The 23,284-nt window shown below is 42.5% G+C and overlaps 1 protein-coding gene across 4 annotated transcripts in view; it reads right to left on the reverse strand.

Moving 5' to 3' along the window:
- ACO1 (aconitase 1) overlaps nucleotides 1–23,284 on the reverse strand; it is a 52,754-nt gene that overhangs the window by 22,505 nt on the left and 6,965 nt on the right. For 3 of the 4 annotated variants that reach the window (XM_027614410.2, XM_027614412.2, XM_027614413.2), the window contains exons 2-7: nucleotides 9,543–9,661; nucleotides 8,328–8,496; nucleotides 7,105–7,242; nucleotides 1,728–1,797; nucleotides 1,417–1,600; nucleotides 767–906 (exon numbers count right to left, since the gene is read on the reverse strand). In XM_027614410.2, coding sequence (XP_027470211.1) covers nucleotides 767–906; nucleotides 1,417–1,600; nucleotides 1,728–1,797; nucleotides 7,105–7,242; nucleotides 8,328–8,496; nucleotides 9,543–9,639 — 798 coding nt within the window. In that variant the 5' untranslated portion in view covers nucleotides 9,640–9,661. Of the gene's footprint in view, nucleotides 1–766; nucleotides 907–1,416; nucleotides 1,601–1,727; nucleotides 1,798–7,104; nucleotides 7,243–8,327; nucleotides 8,497–9,542; nucleotides 9,662–10,448; nucleotides 10,474–23,284 lie in introns of those variants that run through there. The other variant, XM_027614411.2, reaches the window with a different exon arrangement.

Raw genomic sequence — 23,284 nt, forward strand, 5'->3', positions numbered from 1 at the left:
TCCAGGCCTCCTAACTTTACAACCAGAAAAAACTATGGTTGTGATAATAAAAAAAATCACTTTTCTAATAATCTTGCAAAATGAAACTGCTCTCCTTTTGCAGAGCAAGCAAATCACACACACACAAAGAAAAGATTATTTCTTGCAAAAGCTAAAGAAAAAGGAAAAAAAAAGTACTATTTCCAGCTTGGAGAAACATCTGTTACAATAATGTAACTTTGAAGGGAATTTAAAAAGTCAGACATTAAAGTCATAGAAACAGTTTGTTATTTACACATAAAGAAGAACCATGTGGAAAAATGTAGTCAAAGTATAAACACGCTTGGGAATGAGTCTTACAACCTTGGGATAGCGCTTATTTCTAGGAATGCGGAGGATGGCCTTAGCCATAAATATTTCATTTTATTTCTTAAAAAACACCCACAGGGAGAGCTCTGAAGCAAATGTGGCAAAATGTTACCATCTGTTAAGTCTAGGTGGTGGTGCATATGAATGCCATTTTAACTTCTGTGTATTTGAACTCTTTCACACTTTCAGAATATTTTTTTGAAGAAAAGGAGCCATGCAGCCGAGGAAGAGTAAAATGGACATTAATTGTCTAAAACTTAACCACAGAACTCTCCCCTTATCTCATCTCTTTTTAATAATCATCAACATCCTATTTCCTAGAGCACATGGAAACCAAGAGGGACTCCATCGTGCATTTGCTCCCTGTCCTTTGTCCCAGAGACCATCCAAGACCACGGGAGAGGCAGCATATCGTTACCTTGGTAATGGTGAGCACGATGTCAGTGGACGTCACCAGAGGGTGGGGATTTCCCACCAGCTTGTAGCCAATCACCTGCGGAAGCACCATGCTGATGGGCTGGCCCAGCATGACCGCTTCTGCTTCGATTCCGCCCACTCCTGCAAGGAAGGCATGACGGAAGAACGCTTTCAGTGTGCCTCACTATGTCCCTCAAGCATAACCCAACCCGCTACAGTGCTGTGCTAGTGTAGTAAAGTGCTTTACTAGTGTAGATCTGGGGTCTGTAAAGAACAGCTATCTTTTCTGGATTTCCCTCCACAGAATTTTTAACAAGTATTTCTCAGAATGTGGTCCCCAGAACACCTGTATCAAAATCCCCTTGATTCTACACCAAGTGGAGGATGGGGTTTGGGAGTCTCCATTTTTTAACAAACAGCTCAGGTGATTTGCATTTATTCTAAATGTCCCTAACCTTTATTCCAGTTCATTCTTCCAAACATTATTACTGAGTGCCTACTAGGCATCAGGTACTTTTCTAGGCACTGGAAATCCAGCAGTAAACAAAGGCATGCAAAGTCACGCTCCCGGGATGTCACGGGATCAGTGGAAATCAAGCTACACACTATAGAACAGCATATATGGAATAGGAACCCCGGAACGATACTCACCCCAGCCGAGGACACCCAAGCCATCAATCATGGTAGTGTGCGAGTCCGTGCCCACGAGGCTGTCCGGGTAGTAAGAGCCATCGTGCTCGAATACCACTCTTGCCAAATACTCCAGATTCACCTGGTGGATGATTCCGGAGCCGGGGGGGATAATCCGCATGTTGCGAAAAGCCTGAGAACCCCACTAGAATCGAGAACGCAAAGCACACCATGAATACCCGCTGCGTTTCTCCGCAGCCCATCTCCTTGGCACCTCTCCTTGTACCCAGGTATATAAAGAAACAACCAATGGAACCAAACTCCGCCCGTACCTTTAAAAATTCAAATCGTTCTCTATTTCTTTCAAATTCCAGGTCTTGATTCTTCTGTAAACTGTCTGTCCTGTTCAGAGAGAAAAGCTAAATGTATAAATTTTAAGGCTTCAAATGTTACTAGTCGAACTTATAGGTGATAAACACACTGGCAATTTCGTCCACAGGCTTGCTGGGTGGTACTGATGCATTCATTCACATGGGAAAGGAGAGGCAATCGGCAAAAGTAAAAAGAATAATCATTATTTGCTTCAAGTGATCCCTACCACACCTTTAAACATGGTGAATAGCAAACATTAAGTGAATTTAAGTTGAAACTAATCTAATCACAAAGCCTGACTTTTAGGAACAGATTCTAGACACCTGACATGTGGAGACGGCCAGACAAAGACAGGTAGGTGCTCCTTGGGCAAAAAAGGACTAGAAGCACTTAGCATTTACTCGACAAAGACCACATTCAGTTACCACACTGATTGTTTTCTCTAGGTGTGAACAGTCTCCAAGGTAAGTGTCAGTTGCTTTAATGGAATCAACTCCTGAGGGTGCCTTAGAGCAGGGGGCCACAGATTCTACCTCCACAGGCCAAGTCCAGCCCAGTATTTATACACGTTTGGCCCTGAAGCAAGCCAATAGTTTTACATTTTTAAAAGTTGTTAAAAAAAAAAAAAAAAAGGATACGTGGGCAGAGACAGTATGTAGGCAGCAAAACCTAAAATATTTACTCTTGGTCCTTAAAAAAAAATGTGCTGATCCCTGATGTAGAGTATGGATGTCTGTGAGTGTGTGTATGTGTTAGCAAAAAGCAAAAGGTAGAGAGAAAGGAGATGCCAACACAGGGGAACGAGGTAGGATAAGAATGCTGCCCCCGAACAGCAGAGCCTCTGGACCCTCTAGACCAGGTGCGGCTACTCCTGAAGGTACTCATCTCCTTCTCACTAGTACACTGAGGCCTCCATCCACATCCCCATTTCCAATGTCTCTGGGGCACCTGCATCAGGCATACCTCGGACACCACACAGTCAACGGGTCAAACCCTAATGCATGAGCTTCCTTCCCGAATCTCATCCCCATCCCCATCTGTCCGTATCATCTAATGACCTCCCCTCCCACCACTTAGTTTTTTACAACTATCAAAGCATTTATTCCAGAAATAGCCTAACTGGCTCCTGTCAGTCTATTCAGCCTACCTTTGTACCGTCACCAGAATCCATTCTCTAAAACACAGATCATGACCCATCTGGAACCTGCCGATGGCTTCCCATTTTCTACATGAAGTATGAATCCCTTGCCTTAAAAAACAAAGTCCTTCCATGTGACTCAAGCTTCCTTTATAAGTCCTCTGCTATCTCCTGGTCCAAACTTTCTTCAACTTCAGCCACACCGAAGCCCTCAAACTCTCCCAAACCTCACTTCCCTCACGCTCCATTCTCTCCGTGTAGAGTGCCTTTTCCAGTGCTTCCCTCTTTGTAAACCCCCTTTGGGACCTGGAGCAAGTGATGCTCTCGGCAGAACCCTCTAGACTCCCCGGGTCAGGATGATTTGCTCCCTTCTCCGTGGTTACTACATTTACCAACCGCACTGTGTTCTTTACTTTCTCTCTTCTAAGCTAACCTGTTTCTTCAACAAATACTCGCACACAGTAGGTCTGTTACATGGATTTAATTTTTAAAAAGGAAGGAAGGCATCTTTGGGACACTGCTCTTAATCATATGGGGCCTCCCCTAGCTCTTCTGCTTGGAACACTTGTGGACGACCAGTCGGGGTCCCTTTCCCTCTTGCCTCCAACACTAGAAGGACATCAGAGCTTCTCCCAGCAGAAAAGCAGGGTTGGAAGGGCAACATTCACCCCGGAGAACGCTGGCAAAGTCAGTCTGACGTAAACAATGTGTCCACAGGACAAGCAGAAGCCAGAAATGCTGAGGCTGTTTTAAGACAGGTTAATTCCGGGTAAAAACCCATTTACGCATTAAAACAAAACATCTTTTTTGGCTCAAATTAACAGTTCTAGTTCCTGGAATGAATAAATGGACCTAGAATTCGGATTCTTCTACCACTCAGAACTTCCCTAAATTCACCAATCGACTGAGCTTTAAATAAGGTCTCTGAATATCAATGGCCTCACAGACTAAAGAGGAAATTTCTCCTTAGTTACATAATTTGAATTCAGATTTGGACGTATGCCAAAGTTTCTGAGTATTACATTTAATGGTACTCCAGAAATTCACAAACAGTATTTACAGAGGAGACAGTTTCCATACCCATGAACTCCAGTCAGAAATTGTTATGATATTCTTATTGGGACTTTTTTTTAAAAGATTTTATTTATTTAAATAAAATAAGGAGAGAGACAGCGAGAGAGGGAACACAAGCAGGGAGTGTGCGAAAGGGAGAAGCAGGCTTCCCGTTGAGCAGGGAGCCCGATGTGGGGCTCGATCCCAGGACCCTGGGATCATGACCCGAGCCGAAGGCAGACGCTTAACCGACTGAGCCACCCAGGCGCCCCCTGTTGGGATTTATTTTAAAAAAAAGGTTATTTTAAAGAAAACTTTGAAAAACTTAAATGAGTTAGGTAGACTTTCCATTCCTCAAAATGGTGAAGCCAATTATTATTATTCAAATCAGGCAAAGAGCTCAGAAATACTTAAATGAGAATATTTATCATCCGAGCACCCCTTCACAGTTTTTCTAGCTCATTTCTGGAAATAGCTGGAAATCAGCACAAAGCACACAGTTCCACAAAAGTTGAGACATATCACATTTAATTCCTTGCAAAAACGAAGAGCGAGCCTGGGAGGTCAAATTGCAAAACCAAACTCGAGCAATAAAAACAAAACACCACCAGTGAAAACACTTCTAATAGAAATGTTGTCTTTAATTTAAAAAAAAAAAGTGTTTGCTAGATTTGGATATCAGTTTGGATCAAAGTCCTCCTCCCCTCCCCCCACCCCCAGAATTTGCTGTTTTCATAATAATGTTTTCAGTAGTGCAGTATAAATGAAAAGGGTCCATAAAAAATTGAAACCAGAGTTGATGGATTTCAAGGTTTAAAGAGGAAAAACAAATTACAGTGAACTTCGTGATGACCCAGATTCCTACTGCTTAATAAACAGTCAGGAGCTCTTTAAATTTTGAGTCAAAAGACTTCAGACTTTAAAACAATTCAATTCTGGGGCACCTGGCTGGCTCAGTTGGTTAAGCGACTGCCTTCGGCTCAGGTCATGATCCTGGAGTCCCGGGATTGGGTCCCGCATCGGGCTCCCTGCTCTTCAGGGAGTCTGCTTCTCCCTCTGACCCTCTCCCCTCTCATGCCCTCTATCTCATTCTCTCTCTCAAATAAATAAATAAAATCTTTAAAAAAAAAATTCAATTCTGTCCCCACCAGTCCTTTCACCTTCCAGGCAGTGAAATAAAGGTAAATCATCAACACCAGTGAGAATCTCCAAAAAACATAAAGTTGCCCCTGATTTTGTGAGGCTACTTTTATAACTTCTGAAGTGGGGTGTTAGGAAATATCCTTATTCTCAAATAGAATAACATTTTGTGTATGAATTTTTAATTTTTCCCTTTTGACACCAAACCATTAAATTGAGCTCATGTGATTTAAGGGAAAAAAAAAGATAAGCTGCCTAAGGATGAGGTTAGAGTCCGAAGGAAAGGGAACAGCTGCTGAGGATCTGTTTGTTCCAAGAACCATCAATTCAGGGGACAAGGCAGATTTCTCTTTGTCCTGAGTTTATCTGGTTTGGATATTGGCAACATTCATCTGAGAACAGCCAGTTACCACAATTCTCTTGAGGCTGAATGGAGCCCACTTAAATCCACAAGGAAAGCAAGTATTTTTTTTTTCTTTGAATGGTTTGTTTCATACTCTTAAATGACTTTTTATTATAAAAAACATAGCTTCTTATCGTCAAAATAAAGAACAGTTACAATCCCACAGATAAATCATTTAGCAGCTTGTCACCTCTTTTTCTAATCTTTTAATCTCTGTATAACTTTTCATCTAGCTGAGATCATGCTATACACACAATTTATATCTGACTCATTGAGCTACGACATGAGCATGCTCCAAGTGTTATTAAACACTTTATAATTGTAACGGTAAATGTTACCTAATAATTCACTTTAAGGACAGACCATAATTTAATACATCATTCTCCTTTGTTGGACATTAAGAACGTTTCTAGGTTTCCATTATTATAAATAATACTTTAATGCATACTATTTAGTCATTAAGCGACTCCTGAATTTCCAGATTATCTATGAAGGGGTAATGCTCAGAAGTGGAAATTCTAGGACAAAGGATATGACAATTTCTAATAATCTTCACACTGCTTTCATCGTTCCTAATTTATAATATTATTAGCAGTGTATAAAAGTGTCTCCCTCATGACACCTTTATAATTAAATGTTTATTTTCTAATCTTAACTATATTGATAAGAGAAAATGGTATCTCAAGAATTTAATCTACTTTTTTATTACTTCTGAAGTTGAAAAGGTTTTATATAGTGTTTACTGTTGCTTTTCCTTTTATTGTGAAATCTCCACTTTCCTTTGCCCATTTATCTGTTGGGTTTTACTATTTTTTCATGGATTATACACACTTTATATATTAAGGATATTAACCCTTTGTCATTTGTGGCAAATATTTTTTTTAAGATATTTACTGTTAACTTTGAAGTCATTAAAACTATAGTTCTTTGTTCTTTTATGCTTCATTATTGCTTTTAAATTTAGAAAGGTCTTTCTCCTCAAGACATTTGATACATACATACTTAAATTCTAAATTTTTTGATGATTTAATTTAAAAAATAGTAATGCTTTAATTCTCTAGCAAATAATTAATTTCCCCAGCACTGAATGTGGTATAGTTCTTTCTTTCCCCACTCACAGTTGATAATAACTATTTAGTTATTCTTCTAGCAGTACCTGGTTGCCCTCCCTGTGTAATCCTGCAGTTACTTCTGCAACAGATGGAGTGTATTCCCCACCCCTAACTGAGGGCTGGACTGTGAGACTTGCTTTGATTTATGTCACTGGAGGAGAAGTGATTCTATGCCTGCCTGATCTAAGCCTCATGAGATATTGTGGGTTCCCACTGTGATCACCAGATAGCTGCTTTCTCCTTCAACCTGGGCTCCAGAAGAAGTAAAAAGAAAAAACCCCATACATTTAAAAAAACAAACAAACAAACAAACAACCTACCCACCCCCCCACCAAATCTTCACTGGAAAATCTATAGTAAGTTTGAGTTTTTCTGAATACATCTTTTAAAGACTTTCTTCTTTTGTTTACCTACATACACACACAAAGAAGACTTGAACTGCAAGATTTTGCACAAAACAGAAAACCCAAGTATTCATTCTAATCTCTCACCTTCTGTTGAAATCCACCTGGATGGAATGATCAATTACAAGATCGGCAGGACAGATGGGGTTTATTTTCTCTGGATCTCCTCCTAACTTCTTCACGGCATCGCGCATGGCCGCAAAATCAACCACGGCTGGCACCCCCCTAAGAAAAGAAAGCATTAAGCAGAAGACAAAATCGTTGAACAAGCATCCTTGGATTTGTCAGCTTTGGCCTCCACTAACAACACTGGCCATGAGACAGTTTCATCAGTGGGGCGAACAATGGATGACTCAGAATAGTGGAAGCTTCTAAACACCTTTCCTTGAGCAGACTTTGGTTTTAAATGCCAAGACTGAGTGGTACCTCTACATGCAGTTTTGTCATTGCATTAAAGTTAACAACAAACAGGGTCTAAATAGGGACCATGGCAAAGCAGGCACTTAAAAACTCGGGACTGTTATTGCCATGGCTGATTCCCATTCATGTGGTGGGGTGACAAAGGCCTAGAGAAGATGCATGGATCAGACCTCCACCTTCAGACCAAATTTAAAGAAATGGATGTAATTCAGAGAATATGCTATGAATCAAATTTAGACTAGGTGAATCTTTCCTTTTTATTATTTTCGAGGATAAAATTTGCCCTCTAGACTGGTCTTCTAGAAAAATGAAATTTGGTCTCTAGAAGGAATAAAATAACATCATTTAAAAATGGAAAGGTATAGTGTCTAAAAAAACCAGACCATGATGGGGAGTAAAGACTCCTGGGAATAGCAGCATGTGAACTGGGGCTTGTGACCTACAAGTCTCCCCTAAGGGGACAGCACATCACTGTTCTAAGGGCAGCTGTTTTGAAACTGGCTATGTGGGTGATGGGGTGAGAGGGACAGAAGGTTCCAAGATCGCTCTACTCCATGCTACTTCTTCCGCCTTCTGCTAGTATACTCAACACCGGGATCTCCAAGACCAAAGATGATGACCTTTGCCATTGGAAAAGGTGGAGTGACTATACATCCCAATGTGTCCAAGACAATGTCTTGCTGTCCAGGATAACACACCCCTTACGTTTTCAAAAGTGTCTGGATATTGGGTGATAAATTATACAGGCACTGTGTGTGTGTGCACGTGTGTGCGTGCACGTGTGTGCGCGCACGTGTGTGTGTGCACATGTGTGTGTGTGTGTGTAAAGCTTTCTCTAAAGGCTGACAAAGGAGGCAGTGAAGAGCAGAGTGAAGTGACATCAGGCTCACGTGAAGTCCTGCAGTATGACGCGGGCAGGCTTAAAGGGCACTTCTATGTTCTTATGCTGCATGACATTCCAATTTAGGATATTTTCAATGTCATTTTTCTTCACCAAAAATTGATCACAGTTCCGAATGGCTGCCTCCAGGAGAACTCTGATAGAAAATGGTAAGCGTTCTAGGGAAAAAAGGAGAAAGCATAACAAAACCAACAAAAGCCATGAGACACCTTCTCATAAGAGCTATTTAAAGCCAATCTCTATATAAACTTGATACAAGGCCTCAGACTACTCTTCCAATAGGGAAAGAGGGGACGTTTAAACTGATTTCCACAGCTTAAAATGTAAGCAGATCGAATGGATTTAAAAGACATTTGGTACTAGAAAATATCCACAGACTAGGTAAAAATAAATATTACAGTTAATTCTTTCATAATAAATTGTTGCCTTACCTTGGATTCCAAAAACAGTTTCCCTTAAGTTATCATCAAAGAAGTCAATCTAGATATTTACTGTATTATGTGTTGGCAAGTAACACACACAAAGTAATATTTCTTATGAAAACTAGTGTTTAAGAAATGAGAAAGTAACTCCTTTACAACTATTGTAATTAAGACCAAAGACAGCCCCATGCACCTTTCAAAGGAAACACAAGCCTAAACACCATGTAGGATGGCCCCTGGTGATGGGTCTGAGGATAAGACAATGATAATTCATAAGAAAAACTATTTTGTTTATTTATAAAAGAAATGTTCTATCCTGATCTATGAAAATTATTCACGAATATTATTTGGAAAAGATCAGAGTGCCAAGGTAGAAAAGCAGAGGGTTTGGAATAAAAAAGACCTGTTTTTGTCCAATTCTACTACTCACATAGTTGTTTTTTGATCATGTCACTGACCGTCTGGGCCTTAGCTTCCTCAGGACTTCTTACATTTTATAAACATGGCCTTATAGGTCATGTTATACAGATTAAATAATATATATGTACAAACACTCTATATACTATAAATGTTACATAAGTGTCACATGTATATAATCATTATTACTTAAAAATGGGCAATGTAAGAAAGATGTGTGTGTGTGATTTTGTGTGCTTAACTCAAGACCATTCGGCCATTTCTGCTACTCCCTCTCTCAACTCTCCTAAAGGCTAATTAATTACATAGCAAAGAAGATTCTTAACTGCTGTGAGAACAGTTACATCAGAGAGCCATGTACCTACCATATCTTGAATCCTTCAATTTATTCAAATTGAAGAATTTCTTTCCTGGTTGTGCAGGATCCAAAGGCTCAACAAGGTGTGCAAAGGGGTTGCTCATGATTCTTGATGGCCACGTGTCCCTGGAAAAATAAAAAAGAGAGAACATTTAATGTCTACTCTCAAAGCTGGATTTCACTTATTCTGAGGCGTGTTTGCCTTCTTTAACAATTATGGTACATGTTCACTTTAAGACATCACTTATCTTTTCAAAGTAGAAGGGCGTGGCATACATGACTACAAGAACGATATCTCAGCAAATAAAATGGGCTTCTGTGAAGCTATTGTGAAAGCTAGCATTTGCCTCTCAAGAGAGTATAAAATCCCGAACGTCTTTTGTCTTATGCCTACAACTGTCCAACTTTCTTCCACTGATAAGATATGCTCTGTCTCACGATAAATCCTGATACATGAGCAGACTTCTGAGCTGGACTCCTGTCTTTCTTAACAGGAGGTAAAAGGTCCATAGCAGACGACATGCAATTGTCCAAAACTTGAACTTTGGAAGTGGGGGCTCGGAAGCAGCTATCTTCTGTTATAACAGTCTCTGCAGCATTTGGAAATAAATGTGTTAATACAAAGTCTTCCTGGTTCACTTTTGCACATGGTGGCAACAGAGTGTTGACATCAGGGAATCTGTTACCACAGTGGGCATAAAGGCCCAAACTTCACAGATATGTTTGGAGGAGACCCTCTACCCCAGCTTCAGGCAGGACTTAAGTTTATCTTTGTATAAATTATAAGCAGCAAACAAGGGAGGACACTGTTCCTAGCCTCTACCACACAGATAAACAGCAATTTCAAATAACTGTACAACTCAGAGCAAAACACACTGGAGTAGGAGTTGGAAGACTTGCTTTCCAGTCCTACCTGTTGGGCAAAAATCCTCCAACCGATCCATTCCCCAACAGTCTTAATTTTGAGTTAAGAATAGTAATGTTTCTGGGGTGACTGGCTGGCTCGGTCGGTGGAGTGTGTGGCTCTTGATCTCGGAGTTGTGGGTTCAAGCCCCGCACTGGATGTAGAGATTACTTAAAAAGAAAATCTTAAAAAAAAAAAAAAAAGTAACATTTCCCCAATTAACCCAGGAGTTTTATGAATACTTAAATATTCAACATATTTTGGGGATGACTGATATGGAATGATCAATATATTACCATAAAATGAAAAAACACACGCGGGCATAAGTTGAGTGATATCGCGGGTTCCGTTCTGGACCACCACAATACAGCAAATACTGCAATAAAGTGAGTCCACTGAAATTTTTGGCTTCCCAGTGCATATAAAAGTTTATACTGTATTCTATCAAGTGTTCAACAGTATTATATCTAAAAAATAATGTATGGACTTTAATTACAAAAAAACCTTTATTGCTAAAAAACGCTAACCATCATCTGAGGTTTCAGCGAGTCATCACCTCTGACCATAGATCAGCATACCAAATGCAATAATGAATAAGTTGGACATATTATGAACATTATCACAATGTGACACAAAGACACGACGTGAACAAATGCTGTTGGGAACATGGTGCCAAGAGACTTGCTCTTTGCAGGGTTGCCGCAAACTCTCAATCTGTCAAAACCGCAGTGTTTGCAAAGCACAATAAGATGAGGTCGGCCTGTACAGGAAAGACTGTTTGTGGGGGGATGGAAAGGGACAAGTGGTTCTTGTCTCCACAGACAGGCCCCTTTCTTCATTAAAACACAGAAGGGACTGGCTGTTGGGACAGGGGCCGGGAAGTCAAGACTGGGAATAAGACTCAGTTTCCACTGTACATCCTTTGATATTGTGTGCCTTTTTACCCATGTGCACATATCACTTTTTGAAAACTAGTTCCAAGTTTTAGAGAAATAGCTATTTGTGCATGTACTTAAGTCCAGTGCTAGGTGATTCTGGGGAAAGGCGCTGATCGAGAAGCAGTCCCTGCCTGCCTGGAGCCCGCTGTGCTGGAGGCGAGGACAAGCCAGACGTCTGTCATGGGCACCAGAGAACGCAGGGGAGAGTGTCTTCCTGCAAGTGTCTGTGCTAGGAATTACTTCTTGCTCCTAGTAATTCCTCCAGAATCATCCCTCTCTCTGTGTCAAACCCTAGAGGGGGCCAGGCGCCTGAAATCTGCCAAAATTCTATGGTGAAACCAATTGCTAAGTTGTACCCATATTGGCCTGGAAGCAGTGAGGCTGAAATGTGTCCATTTACTTCCCCGGAGCTTACAAATGCCCTGGGCAGAACTTCAGAAGCCTCACTCCATTCCCGCTCCTCCCACCACCCTGCGGAGCCTGCCAGTATTTCAGGACACAGCGACCGATGCGGCTTCCATGGAAAATGGCTTGTGTAAAGTGCTCTGCCGTCTGCTTCCCTTTTTCCTTAGAAACTAGTTAACTGTCTAATTTCACTATGTTAATGAACCAAATTCTCCTTGCAGGAGCTAAAAGAGAAAGGAACCAGTCCCTGGTTACTCAGTAGCAGCACATTAAGTACCTGGGTACCGGTGCATAAATACCCAGGGCGTTACACCATCTTCTTTAATTTTGGTGACATCTCTGTAAGTGAAAGCATATCATTATTTCCATTTTACAGCTGAGGAAACTGCAGCTCAGAGAGATGGAAGAACTTGCCTAAGGACATACATCTAGGAAGAGGCAGAGCTAGGTTTTAAATCCTGGCTCCTCCCCCCGGGGCAACAACAACTATTCTAAAGGTGGTGCTGGATAGAGCTCACCAACCAGCCCCACAGCTAGGAAAAAAAAAAAAAGCCAGAAGAGGCTCATGGGCCTGGGAAATCCTCCTCCTGGAACTCAGAACTCAGTTTGGAATCCTGGAGTTGCCTTTCCTCCTTCCCAGGGTCACCCAGCACGTCGGTCTGAGCTCGGCATCATCACATGTCCCTTGCACGTTTTACTGAGCCACAGGTCAGTGGAAAGCAATAGCAGCTGTGTTGTGGCAACCAAAAACTGGTTTTGCTTCCAAGTTGGGAAACAGTCCTTTCACACCACCTGGAGGGCTCTGGAAATCCCTCCCCGTTTCACTCACGCTATCACTCCTGTCTTAAATTGCTTTATAGGAGCTCCCCATGTTTCAGCAATCCCAAGAGAAAGCCAAAAACAACCATGTTCCAAGGAGGGTGGAAGGGAGAGATCTTTGGCTTGGGAACAGTCCAGACCCAAAGTAGAATCTAGGCATCATAAACGCTTCCTAGGTCTGCCTTCCCCTGGCCATCCTCCAGCCTCAAGTAGTACTGCAAAGCCTGCAGACTCCAAAACCACCCTTGGTCTGGGTTTCATCTGGAAACCCCGCCAAGTGGCCAAGGAGCCCTTCCTACTTCCCACATCCACATAAAGGGCACACACCATTGTTTCAACTCCTTTCTTTTCTTATCCTCCATCCTGCCTTCCCTCTGCTTTGTTCCTGTCCTTTTTCTGTTTTACCTAATCCCCATTCTATACTCCTAAAAGGGAGGCCTGAACAAACAGAGACAGTTCATTGTGGATTTTTTTGGGAGAGGGTGGAGTGTTAGCCTAGTTTTTTTTTTTTTTTTTCTTTTTTTGGGGGAAGGGTTTGTGTGCATGGAAATCTGCTTGGGTGCTACCTTTTCTGTTCCACAGAAAAAGACAGGATTGCATGGAGGCAAAGGAAAAAAAAAGAGGAAAAGACAAAAGAAATTAAAAAAAAAAAAGAAAGTTAAGAAGGGAAATGTTATCTTTTAAGCAGTGATGTTGGAGAACATTTGGAGCTTGTGCCTCACGAACACTTGTGTTCAGAACCGTCAGACGGCTGAGCATTATTCGCCCCGGCCTGTGAATCAAGTAGGACACACGATCGGTGCTTATATAAAAGGAATTTAAAAAGAGACACTGCACTGTATTTGAAACCCTTCACTACACCTAGCTCACACTCTAAAATCAGGAAAATTATTTGGTTAAGAAACAGTGTCTTTCGAAGCTAACCCACCCTGAAATACCAGCTGGGTGACTTGTCCAGTGTCATGATGCCCTCAGGTACATCTTGTGCACGGATGCAAGGAAGAGTGGGCGTGGGAAGAGAGTATTGAACACCAGAGTTTTAAAGTAAATTACTAAAAATACTAAACATTAGGCACAGGCGGACAGATCTGAGACATTTAACAAATGAACCATGCTGCTGGTAAAAAAGGTACAGGGAGTTCAGAGCCATCGTTCCTCCCCAATCACAGTCTTGATGCCAACCAGCCTTTGGTCTCAATTCTGGACATGTGCAAGTGACTCGGAGAGGCACCATCATTTGTGCTTATGTCGCATGGCATTAACACCCCCCCACAATGCCCTCGGGAGTCCTTGTCCTAGGTGCTATGGAGGTGATGGGACAGAATCAGAGAATGCTGAGCCTTCTGGAAAGAACCTTAGAGATGTCATAGCATTTTCCTGACCAGGAAACAGAGGCCCCCAGAAAGAAAGTGGGGTCACTGGATTTATGAGTGGTAGACCTAGAAGAAAATACAGCTGATTTTTCTCTCCAGTGAAATGCAAATTTCTGGCAGGGGGAAAAAAGAATGCTTAAAATCCTTCAAAAGTAAAGTTGAAAAAAGTACCACTTAGGCACTTTCACATATCACAATCTTCTGGCGCTTCTGTGAGCTAGTTCTCTAAGCATTGACTGAGCCTTCCATGTGGTTCAAAATTCCAGAGAACTGACTGACAGCTACACTTTGGGAAAGCAACTTAGGGCTAGGTTTTTAACAATCTGCCCTGGGTGACTGAGTTTATTCTGAGAGGCAGAAGAGTAAGGGCAAATAAATTTTACTGATATAAATATCAAACATACAATTCCTTACTAAGATTCAACATAAGAAATGTGAGCAAAGACTCACATTAATATAAGTGGAATAGAAAAAGTTGCAGAATAACATATATACTAGAATCTAATTTAAGTTAAAAACTTCAAGACTATTAGTATATATTCATTCATGTACACACATACCATCATATATGTAAATGATACAGAAAGATCTAGAATAAAGTTAACATTGATAATCCCTAAATAGAAGAAAGAATACATTGTGTAAAGGGCAGAGTGGGGTGGGGTGGGGAGGACTTTTAACCTCTGAATAGAATCCAAGTTTTGTTTTCCATAAGTATGCTTTCATTTGTCACTTACTTTAAAAAAGCTGGAGCAGTCGTTTTCAATTTTCGGATAAATACCTATAGAGGATATTTCATACAGGAAGAAACGGTGTCTCTATAAAACGAAAACTTGACCTCCTGGGCAGTATCTTTCCGAAAGGAAGATAGAACAGTTCCTAAAGTTCCTGGAACCACAGTACACAGTTCTTTCTTTAATAATGTCTGATGAGGATTTATGTAAAAGTAGATATGTGACTACTACTCTTTAGAGAAATCTGTTCTGTTCCCCAAACTATGTCCTTCATCACCACTGACGCGGTGCAATGGTTCCGAGAGAATCCAGGAATGGTTCATATTTAACTTTAGATGGACCAGGTGCATACTGCATACAGGTCAGCCATGATCAATGCAAGCGGGACCCCTTCCTATTCACCACCGTCTCCAGCCCTCTCTCCTCTCCCCCCTCCCCCAACAATCCCAGTAGGAGACCGAACTTGCTGCACTTATCAAAAATATTACACTAAGAAATAGATGATCATTGCAGAAACATTAGAAAGTGCAAATAAACAAAAAGAAGAAAATAAAAGTCACCATTGGAGTTTGGAGTTTGACTTAACATGACTTTTAAATGGATTAGCCATCACATTGTTTTGTGATGTTTTGCTTTTTTTTTTTCACTCAGCAATACATCTTTATCAGGCCATCGTGTGATATTTTATATCACTTTTAACTGCACTATAAAAATCTTACAGATATACAAAAATTTACTTACATCTCTTGTTATTAAAATACTTAGTTTGTTTCCAAGTATTAACATTCAAACAATGCTGCAACCTTTGGACACTCTTCTTTGAGTAGGTCCTCAATCCATTTCCTCAATATAAATTCCTAGCTTTTGGTTCCTGGAAGTAGGGCAGCTGGGAGAAAGGATTTGCATGTCTCCATTCTGTTAAACATTACCACGCGGCCTGGGAAAGGCTGTGCCTATTCAGGACCCTTCTCTGAGGGCAGCGAATGCAAGTGCCTCAACCAGACAACGTAATTCTTTATTACTTTTTGCCAAATTGAGAGATTAAAAAATTAATCTTGGGCATTTCTTTAATTGCTAGTGAGGGTGGATACTTTTTCATCTGTCTCTTGGCCAGGTGAATTTCTTCTTTTGTGAAATGTCTGCCCAAGATGGCCTCCGGTGACCAAATGTTCTCATCTCTGAGGGGGACTTGACTGAGCTATTAATGTGGCTAAGACATGTAACCCTGGAGAGGCAAGACAGCCATGCAGGGAGCCCGAAACTCTGATGGGGCCCTAAATTTTACTCCACGCTGAGATACACCATGAACCAGGTTGGTTATAGCAAGGTAAGCGGCCCCTTTAGCTTAAATCATCGGCAAAATTCCCATTTGGTTCAGCGAGCTCTGCTGTTACTCAGACTGAACTTCCAAGCCCAGACAGCAATTGTGCAGATGGGTTTTGATGTGGGAAACAAAGGCAGAATAAAAATTATTAAATTTCCTTACTGTCTACAGCCCATTGACAAGTCTTTGAAACAGGCAGAGTGACATTCTTCCAGGGACTCAGCTCCCTTGATGTTGACACTTTGATAAGGGCAAGAGGCAATCTTAGCCCAACCCGCAGGATCCTGTAAGTCTACTTTAACATACAAAAATTCCTTTGGGAACTTCCTTTATCTCTACCTGCCTCCCCCCAGATACATGTTGGAAATCATCCTCCAAGCATATGACCCACCGATATACATCTGAAAGGTCTCATGACTGAGTTTTTACTAAACAATATTAAATGACCTTTCTCAGCAATAGGTAAGCCCCCTCAGGATCCTAGGAACCTTGTTTCCAAAATACCCGAGAGGCTTACACTATCCCTACCCCACTCCCAACTTGCAAGTTTATAATGGGCTGCTCCTCATGGCCCCAGTGTAGCTCTTTCTGCCCACGGGCCCTGTCCACCCCCCCCCCCCCCCCCCGTGCTTTAATAAAACCACCTTTTTGCAAGGTGCAAAGCCGTCTCAAGAATTCTTTCTTGGACGTCAGCTTCGAACCCTAACCAGGTGTGGGAGACTGAGTTCCGAGTCTGGGCAGCGCAGCGCAGCGCTAACCCATCACTCTTGCTAGAACATCTCGGACCGCACACCTGGCTGGCAGTGAATGCTACACCATGATGCACAGCCAGATTTGTAGAAATGCATGGAAAAGTCGACTGACTTAAGCTAAATGCCAGTGATCAGATACAGTAAGATTTGTCTCTTTGAGTCACTTTCCAGCCTTTGGAGTTTATCAATCCAAGATTTAGCTGCTTCTGTTGTCAGAGTTGAATCCTCTTAGGTTACCTTATGATACAGAAAGAGGCACAGGTATGAATGGGCTCTGCAACCAACCTCAGGATGTCCAGGCACCAGCAGGAATGGGCGGAGAAGAGTAATCCTGAGCGGCAAAACTCCTGCCAGTGGTGGGGTGTGGAGGACAGAGGTTTTGTGTATTTTGGGGAGTGGTGGGGAGTGTGTGTATCAGTTTCCAGGAGAGCTTGTACAGTTTGAAAGAGTTTGTAGGTGATTAGTCGAGAATGGTCTAAAGTACAATCAAGACATCCTCCGAACAGTTTCTTTATTTAGGATATCCAAAGACACACGAGAGTGGATTTTTAAAATCTATGCCAACAACAGAAAGAGGTTTTCTTTTCTATTTCGTGTGGTTACCCATCTCTCTTCCTCTCATATTTTCCTAAATATACCCATCCTGAATTTTCATGGTTTCCAACTCTAAAGTTAAGGTCACTGCATCTCTAGAGTTCACTTCAGTTCACTATAAGGAGTAGCTGTGCTTCATTTCTTTTCTATTTAAAGAGAAATTAATTGGTCCCACTTCCCAAACTGACTGTTGTGTATCTAAACATCATTCTACTTATAAACAACTTTTTGTCAAAAGTGAGATTCCAAGGATGTCTGTGTCAGCATAAGGAAGACTGAGGTCAGAACCATGCAGGCTGGCAAACCACCATGACTTGTCAACTGGATTTTTTCCACAAAGTGGGGAACTAGAAAGATTAGTTCTTTGCTTAATTTGACGTAGCTGCATCTGGAAACCTGGAATAACTAAATATCTCTGGATTTTCCCAGAGACCAGGTCACGTCTTTGATCCTGCTAGCTATTCGTAGATTAAACACACACACACACACACACACACACACACACACACACACACACACACACACACACACACACACACACACACACAGAGAGAGAGATCTCTTAAATGGGACACTTGTAACCGAAAGAATTTTGAATGAGAAGCCGTAAGAACAATTGTCTATTTGGGGAGAGAATAAAAAAAAGAAAAAGAGTAGTGCAGAAAGACGGTCTTGCAGAAAGGAATAGCTCTATAACAATATAACCAAATCCATTAACACGTCTCTCTTGAGCACTAACTATATGCAAGGTGCACTCTATGCTGTAGAGCACGAATAAGACTGTACCTTCTGTATCAGAAAGTTTTGCCATTATACGATGACTAGTCTTATTTTTGCTAAATTTTTAAATTATCAGTTTATTTTCACTTATTCTTCTTCTCATCCTGGACAACTGCTCAGAAGGCTGTACATATATTCCTAGATTTTTAAAAAGAGCCGTTAAAACAGTTTTGAAATGATTGAGCTCCATTCTGAATGAGCCATATAACCTTTCTGTGCCTCAGTTTCCCAATCTGTAACATAAGTTTAGCCAATGATCCTAAAAAATGTCCCTCCTTTATTTTATTTTATTATGTTCTGTTAATCACCATACATCATTAGTTTTTGATGTAGTGTTCCATGATTCATTGTTCGCGTATAACACCCAGTGTTCCATTCAATACGTGCCCTCCTTAATACCCATCACCGGGCTAACCCATCCCCCCACCCCCTCCCCTCTAGAACCCTCAGCTTATTTCTCGGAGTCCATAGTCTCTCATGATTCGTCTCCCCCTCCGATTACCCCCCTTCATTTTTCCCTTCCTACTATCTTTTTTTTTTTAACCTATAATGTATTATTTGTTTCAGAAGTACAGATCTGTGATTCAACAGTCTTGCACAATTCACAGTGCTCACCATAGCACATACCCTCCCCAATGTCCATCCCCCAGCCACCCCATCCCTCCCACCCCCACCACTCCAGCCACCCTCAGTTTGTTTCCTGAGATTAAGAATTCCTCATATCAGTGGGATCATATGATACATGTCCTCCTCTGACTGACTTACTTCACTTAGGGTAATACTCTCTAGTTCCCATCCACGTTGCAAATGGAAAGATTTTGTTGTGTTTTTTTTGATGGCTGCATAATATTCCATTGTGTATATATACCACCTCTTCTTTATCCATTCATCTGTCGATGGGCATCTTGGCTGTTTCCACAGTTTGCCTATTGTGGACATTGCTGCTATAAACATTGGGGTGCACGTGCCCCTTCGGATCCCTACATTTGTATCTTTGGGGTAAATACCCAGTAGTGCAATTGCTGGGTTGTACGGTAGCTCTATCTTCAACTAAAAAAGTCCCTTCTAAGTGAAAAAAATTCTATGATTCATTCACTCATATTCAACACATTGATATTAACCATCCAATATGTGCCAGGAACTGTTTTAGGCCCTGGGGAAATACCCAGGAACAAAAGTGACAAAGTCCCTGCCCTTGTGATGCTTCCATGAGGAAGGGGGCAGTAGGGGAGGGAGAAAGACCATACAACTAAAAAAATACACAAACAGAATGTCAGAGGGCGACGAGCTCTGTCGATAAGCAGGATGAGGCCATTATGGAGTGCTGGGCCACAGAGGGTACTAGGAGATCACAGGAGGTCTCACTGCTACGGAGCCACTGAGCAGAGCCTTGAAGGAAGTGAGGGGACGAGCTACCGATGATCTGGAGGAGGGGTGAGATCATGTGCAAAGGCCCTGAGGTGGGTCTGAGGGAAGGCACGAAACCAGACTCAGGTGAGTGAGGGCAGAAAAGGAGAGAAGGTGTAGAGGCAGCAGAATTGGCCACTGTAGGAACTGTGACTAAAGACAAACTAAAGACAGAAGGAGCACTGTCCTAGTTTTACACTTGGTTTAAACTGGAGATTTCCAACATCAGAATTTGTTAAAGTCTGATACGAAATTAAGTCATAACATGAAAATACGAGATGGCATTTAAAAAGTAGCTACTTCCTGAAATCTAACCCTTCTGTTTCCTTGAACTTCATTATTAAGTAACCCTGGAAATTTTTAACGATGTACCATAAAAATGATCATGACTCACTCGGCAGATGTATACAGCCACCACTGCCAAAGGCAACAGTGAGGATGTGGGGACACGGGCCATGGCCACCGCACTGTCTGATCCAACAGCCCCTGTCTCATGAAGACTCCCGGTTCTCGGCTTGCCGGCTACGCCAGCACATCATGTCTGATTCCCAAAGGAGAAAGGCTTCCCTGACACATCCTTCAAGCTTATTTTAAACTAACTTCAATAGCACAAACTCGAAAGAACAGAAATAGTTTTAATTTCTGATATCACTGTGGTTTCACAAGGTTTTCACAAAAAGTTTCACAAGTACAAGCAGTTTCACAAAAAGTCTTGTGAACTTCAGAATTCATATTCCAGAGATGCACTGCGAAGAGAAAGTCATCATGGGGTCATAAAACATTTGGCCAGAAAGGAAAGGAAGAAGTAGGGCAGGGCCCGCCCCCCGCCCAGGCCTCCTGACCCAGGCCTCTGCCTCTGACCTCATCCTGTCCTCATTAAGGTCAGTCCTCAGCTCCTTCTCGGAATGTGGGTCCCCTACCCGGTATCAGCCCACAGTGCTCAGTGGGGCTTCAAAAATGACACCTGCAGACACCCCAAAAATGACATTTGCAGAACCACGTCCTATTGCATCTGACTTCTGAGAGGAGTGGGGTAGGCAGACAACTGTGTTTTTAAAAGCATGACAGAGCAGGCCTGGTTGACAGCCATTCTTTAAGAAAGCTGCCTGATTTCCTTGAGCTCCTGAGCTAATTTTGTAGATGTTTGGTAATGAACTTTTCTAACCCAAATTTTAGGAAATAGAAACAGTGTCAGTGCAAAAGGTAGGGTGTCAGGCTGCCAGGGTCTCATAGGGCGGCCTTGATCTCCATGAATTCGCCCGGTTTCTGAGGTCGTCTATCCCCAACCACCTCAGAATTGCTTGGACTCGAGAAGGATGACTCACGCTAGTAGAGCTCCCAGAAGCTTGAGTTATAAACCCATTATTTGCTGATTTTCCAGAAGAAAGGCAATTGCCAGGGGGACCCGATGCTCCTGTTTTTGGACCATCACGTTCTTCCCCCATTGGCAGTACAGCGATGTGGTCAGGAGCTGGAACTCTGAAGCTCAACTGCAGGCTTGTTGAGAGGCGGAACTGAAACTCAAAATCAAGTGCACCAGACTCTGGAGCCCACCTGTTAGGCAGCTCTGCCCTAGTTCCATCAGTGGCCCACACAGCGACATGGCATCTGTCTGCAATTGCCACCTCACTGCGTCAAAGATGTGACAAGTAATAAGACAGCATCAGACGTGGCTGGTACCTGAGCCTCTCTGGGTTGAGAAGGGATGTAAGTTCACTCATACACGTGACTTTCACGGACCACTGGGATAAAGAGATAAAAGTCCCCACTGCTCTCAAGTCACACACAGACTGCTGAGGAGTTAATGGCAGCTACAGCAGGGGTGAATGGTGATACAGAAGCCTCTAGGGAGAGCAGCTAATTCAGCCTGGGAACAGGGGCACAGGGAGGCCTCCAGGCACAAGCAACACCATCCACGAGCCTCCCAGAACTACACGGACGGTGGGAGTCACTGAAAGAATATTCTGGGCAGAGAAAACAGGACTTGTGAAGGCATGGAAGTGTGACCCTGTGGGAGTCAGGAAGTCCCAGGCAGACGAGGTACAGGGTGCGTGCAGGCGGAGCTAAGACAGGCGGCAAAGAGAAGGGCAGGGACTACATCTTGGGGAGCCTCACCAAAAGGCTCAGATTCATCCTGAAGACAGGGGGCACCATTAAAGGATTCTAGGCTGGACTCCTGAAGACCTGATTTGATTGTCCAAGATCACTCGGTAGTCACAGGGACTGCCTCAGGGGAAGGATGCTGACTGGTGTTGGAGAGGCAGGTTACAGCGCTGTGACAGTCACCAGGTCAGAAAATGAGGTCAGAGGCAACAGATGCCAGCGAGAGTTAAGCAAGCAGAATGGACTGAGGATGAGAGATGAAGAAGAGATCTAGGACAGCTCCCATGTGCCTCATTTGGGCAAACTGGCAGAGCCAGTGATGGAGACCGGAGCCAACATATCAGTTTTAGCTATGGTGACTTGGGGATGAAGACATCCAGCAGGGAGCTGCCTAGGTGGGTCTGGAGCTCAGGAGCTCTGGGCTGGGACAAAAGTGCAGAAGAACGGCAGCAGGTGTAGGCATTACGTCATGAGTGCTCCAACAATCCATAAGCACTGCAGCTGGGGACACGTGCTGGGCGCCTGTGGGGTGCCAGGCACCTCGGCCACGTTGTCTAATGTGGTCCGTTAGTGATCCTGTGAGAAAGGCATCACCATCCTGTTGTACCAGCAGGAAGACTGAGGATTAGAGGGGTTAAGTAAGCTGCCAAGGCCTTGTGCTGTTAAGTGGCCAAGCCTGGAGTCAAACCAGGCCCCGGGATGCCGGGGCTGACTCTTGCACCATGTTGCCTCAAGACGGCAGCACAAGTGATAGAACTTATGGTCACTCCTCATACAAAAACCCAAATTAACCAAATGGATTTAAAAAATGAAATCTCATATTAAAACAATCTTCACACTCCAAGGTACATTTGTCAAGACTAGAAAGTCAACCTCTCTTTCCCCTAAGATATCCTTGATTTTGACAAAATCGGCATGATAGGTAACTTTGAAAGGATGAGTTGATGTCAGTAATACAGATAATGCCAGCATTTAAAATGCAACTGATGGGGTGCCTGGGTGGCTCAGTGGGTTAGGCATCTGACTCTTGATCTTAGCTCAGATCTTGATTTCAGGGTTGTGGGTTCAAGCCCCACATTGGGTTCCACGCTGGGTGTGGAGCTTACTTAAAAAAAAAAAATGCAACTGATTCCTTCACTGAGCAAATAAAGCTTTTATGCAACATACCACCCTTAAAACCAATCCTGAGCCTCGTCCTTCTGCCACCACTATTACTTTCTATATGCCTCTCCTAGTCTAGCTCTTGCATATAACAGACCGTCAGCAATGATTTATTCACCTCTCCTCTTCTCAACCAAAAATTCAAACCTGGTGATCATGTAGGAGGATACTCTTAGACTGACACACCTTCTTCATGAACTACACTACAGTGTATACTTTGCTTTGTAATTTTATAATAATGGTCATAAAAGGATGATGAGGATAAGGAATTAACTAAGTCCTCCATACAAATCTGTTTGAGCAAGAGCCCAGGCAAGTCACACTATCCAAAGATGGGCTTGCCCAGAGTGCTCCTTAAGTCAAGAAAGGACAATGAGAGAGAACCACACCAGTACGTATGCACAACAGCCTTGCTAATTCATCAGAAGGTGAATTGATTCTTACAACAAAAGACT

Source organism: Zalophus californianus, chromosome 13, assembly GCF_009762305.2.
Source record: "Zalophus californianus isolate mZalCal1 chromosome 13, mZalCal1.pri.v2, whole genome shotgun sequence".
NCBI classification, from domain to species: Eukaryota; Metazoa; Chordata; class Mammalia; order Carnivora; family Otariidae; genus Zalophus; species Zalophus californianus.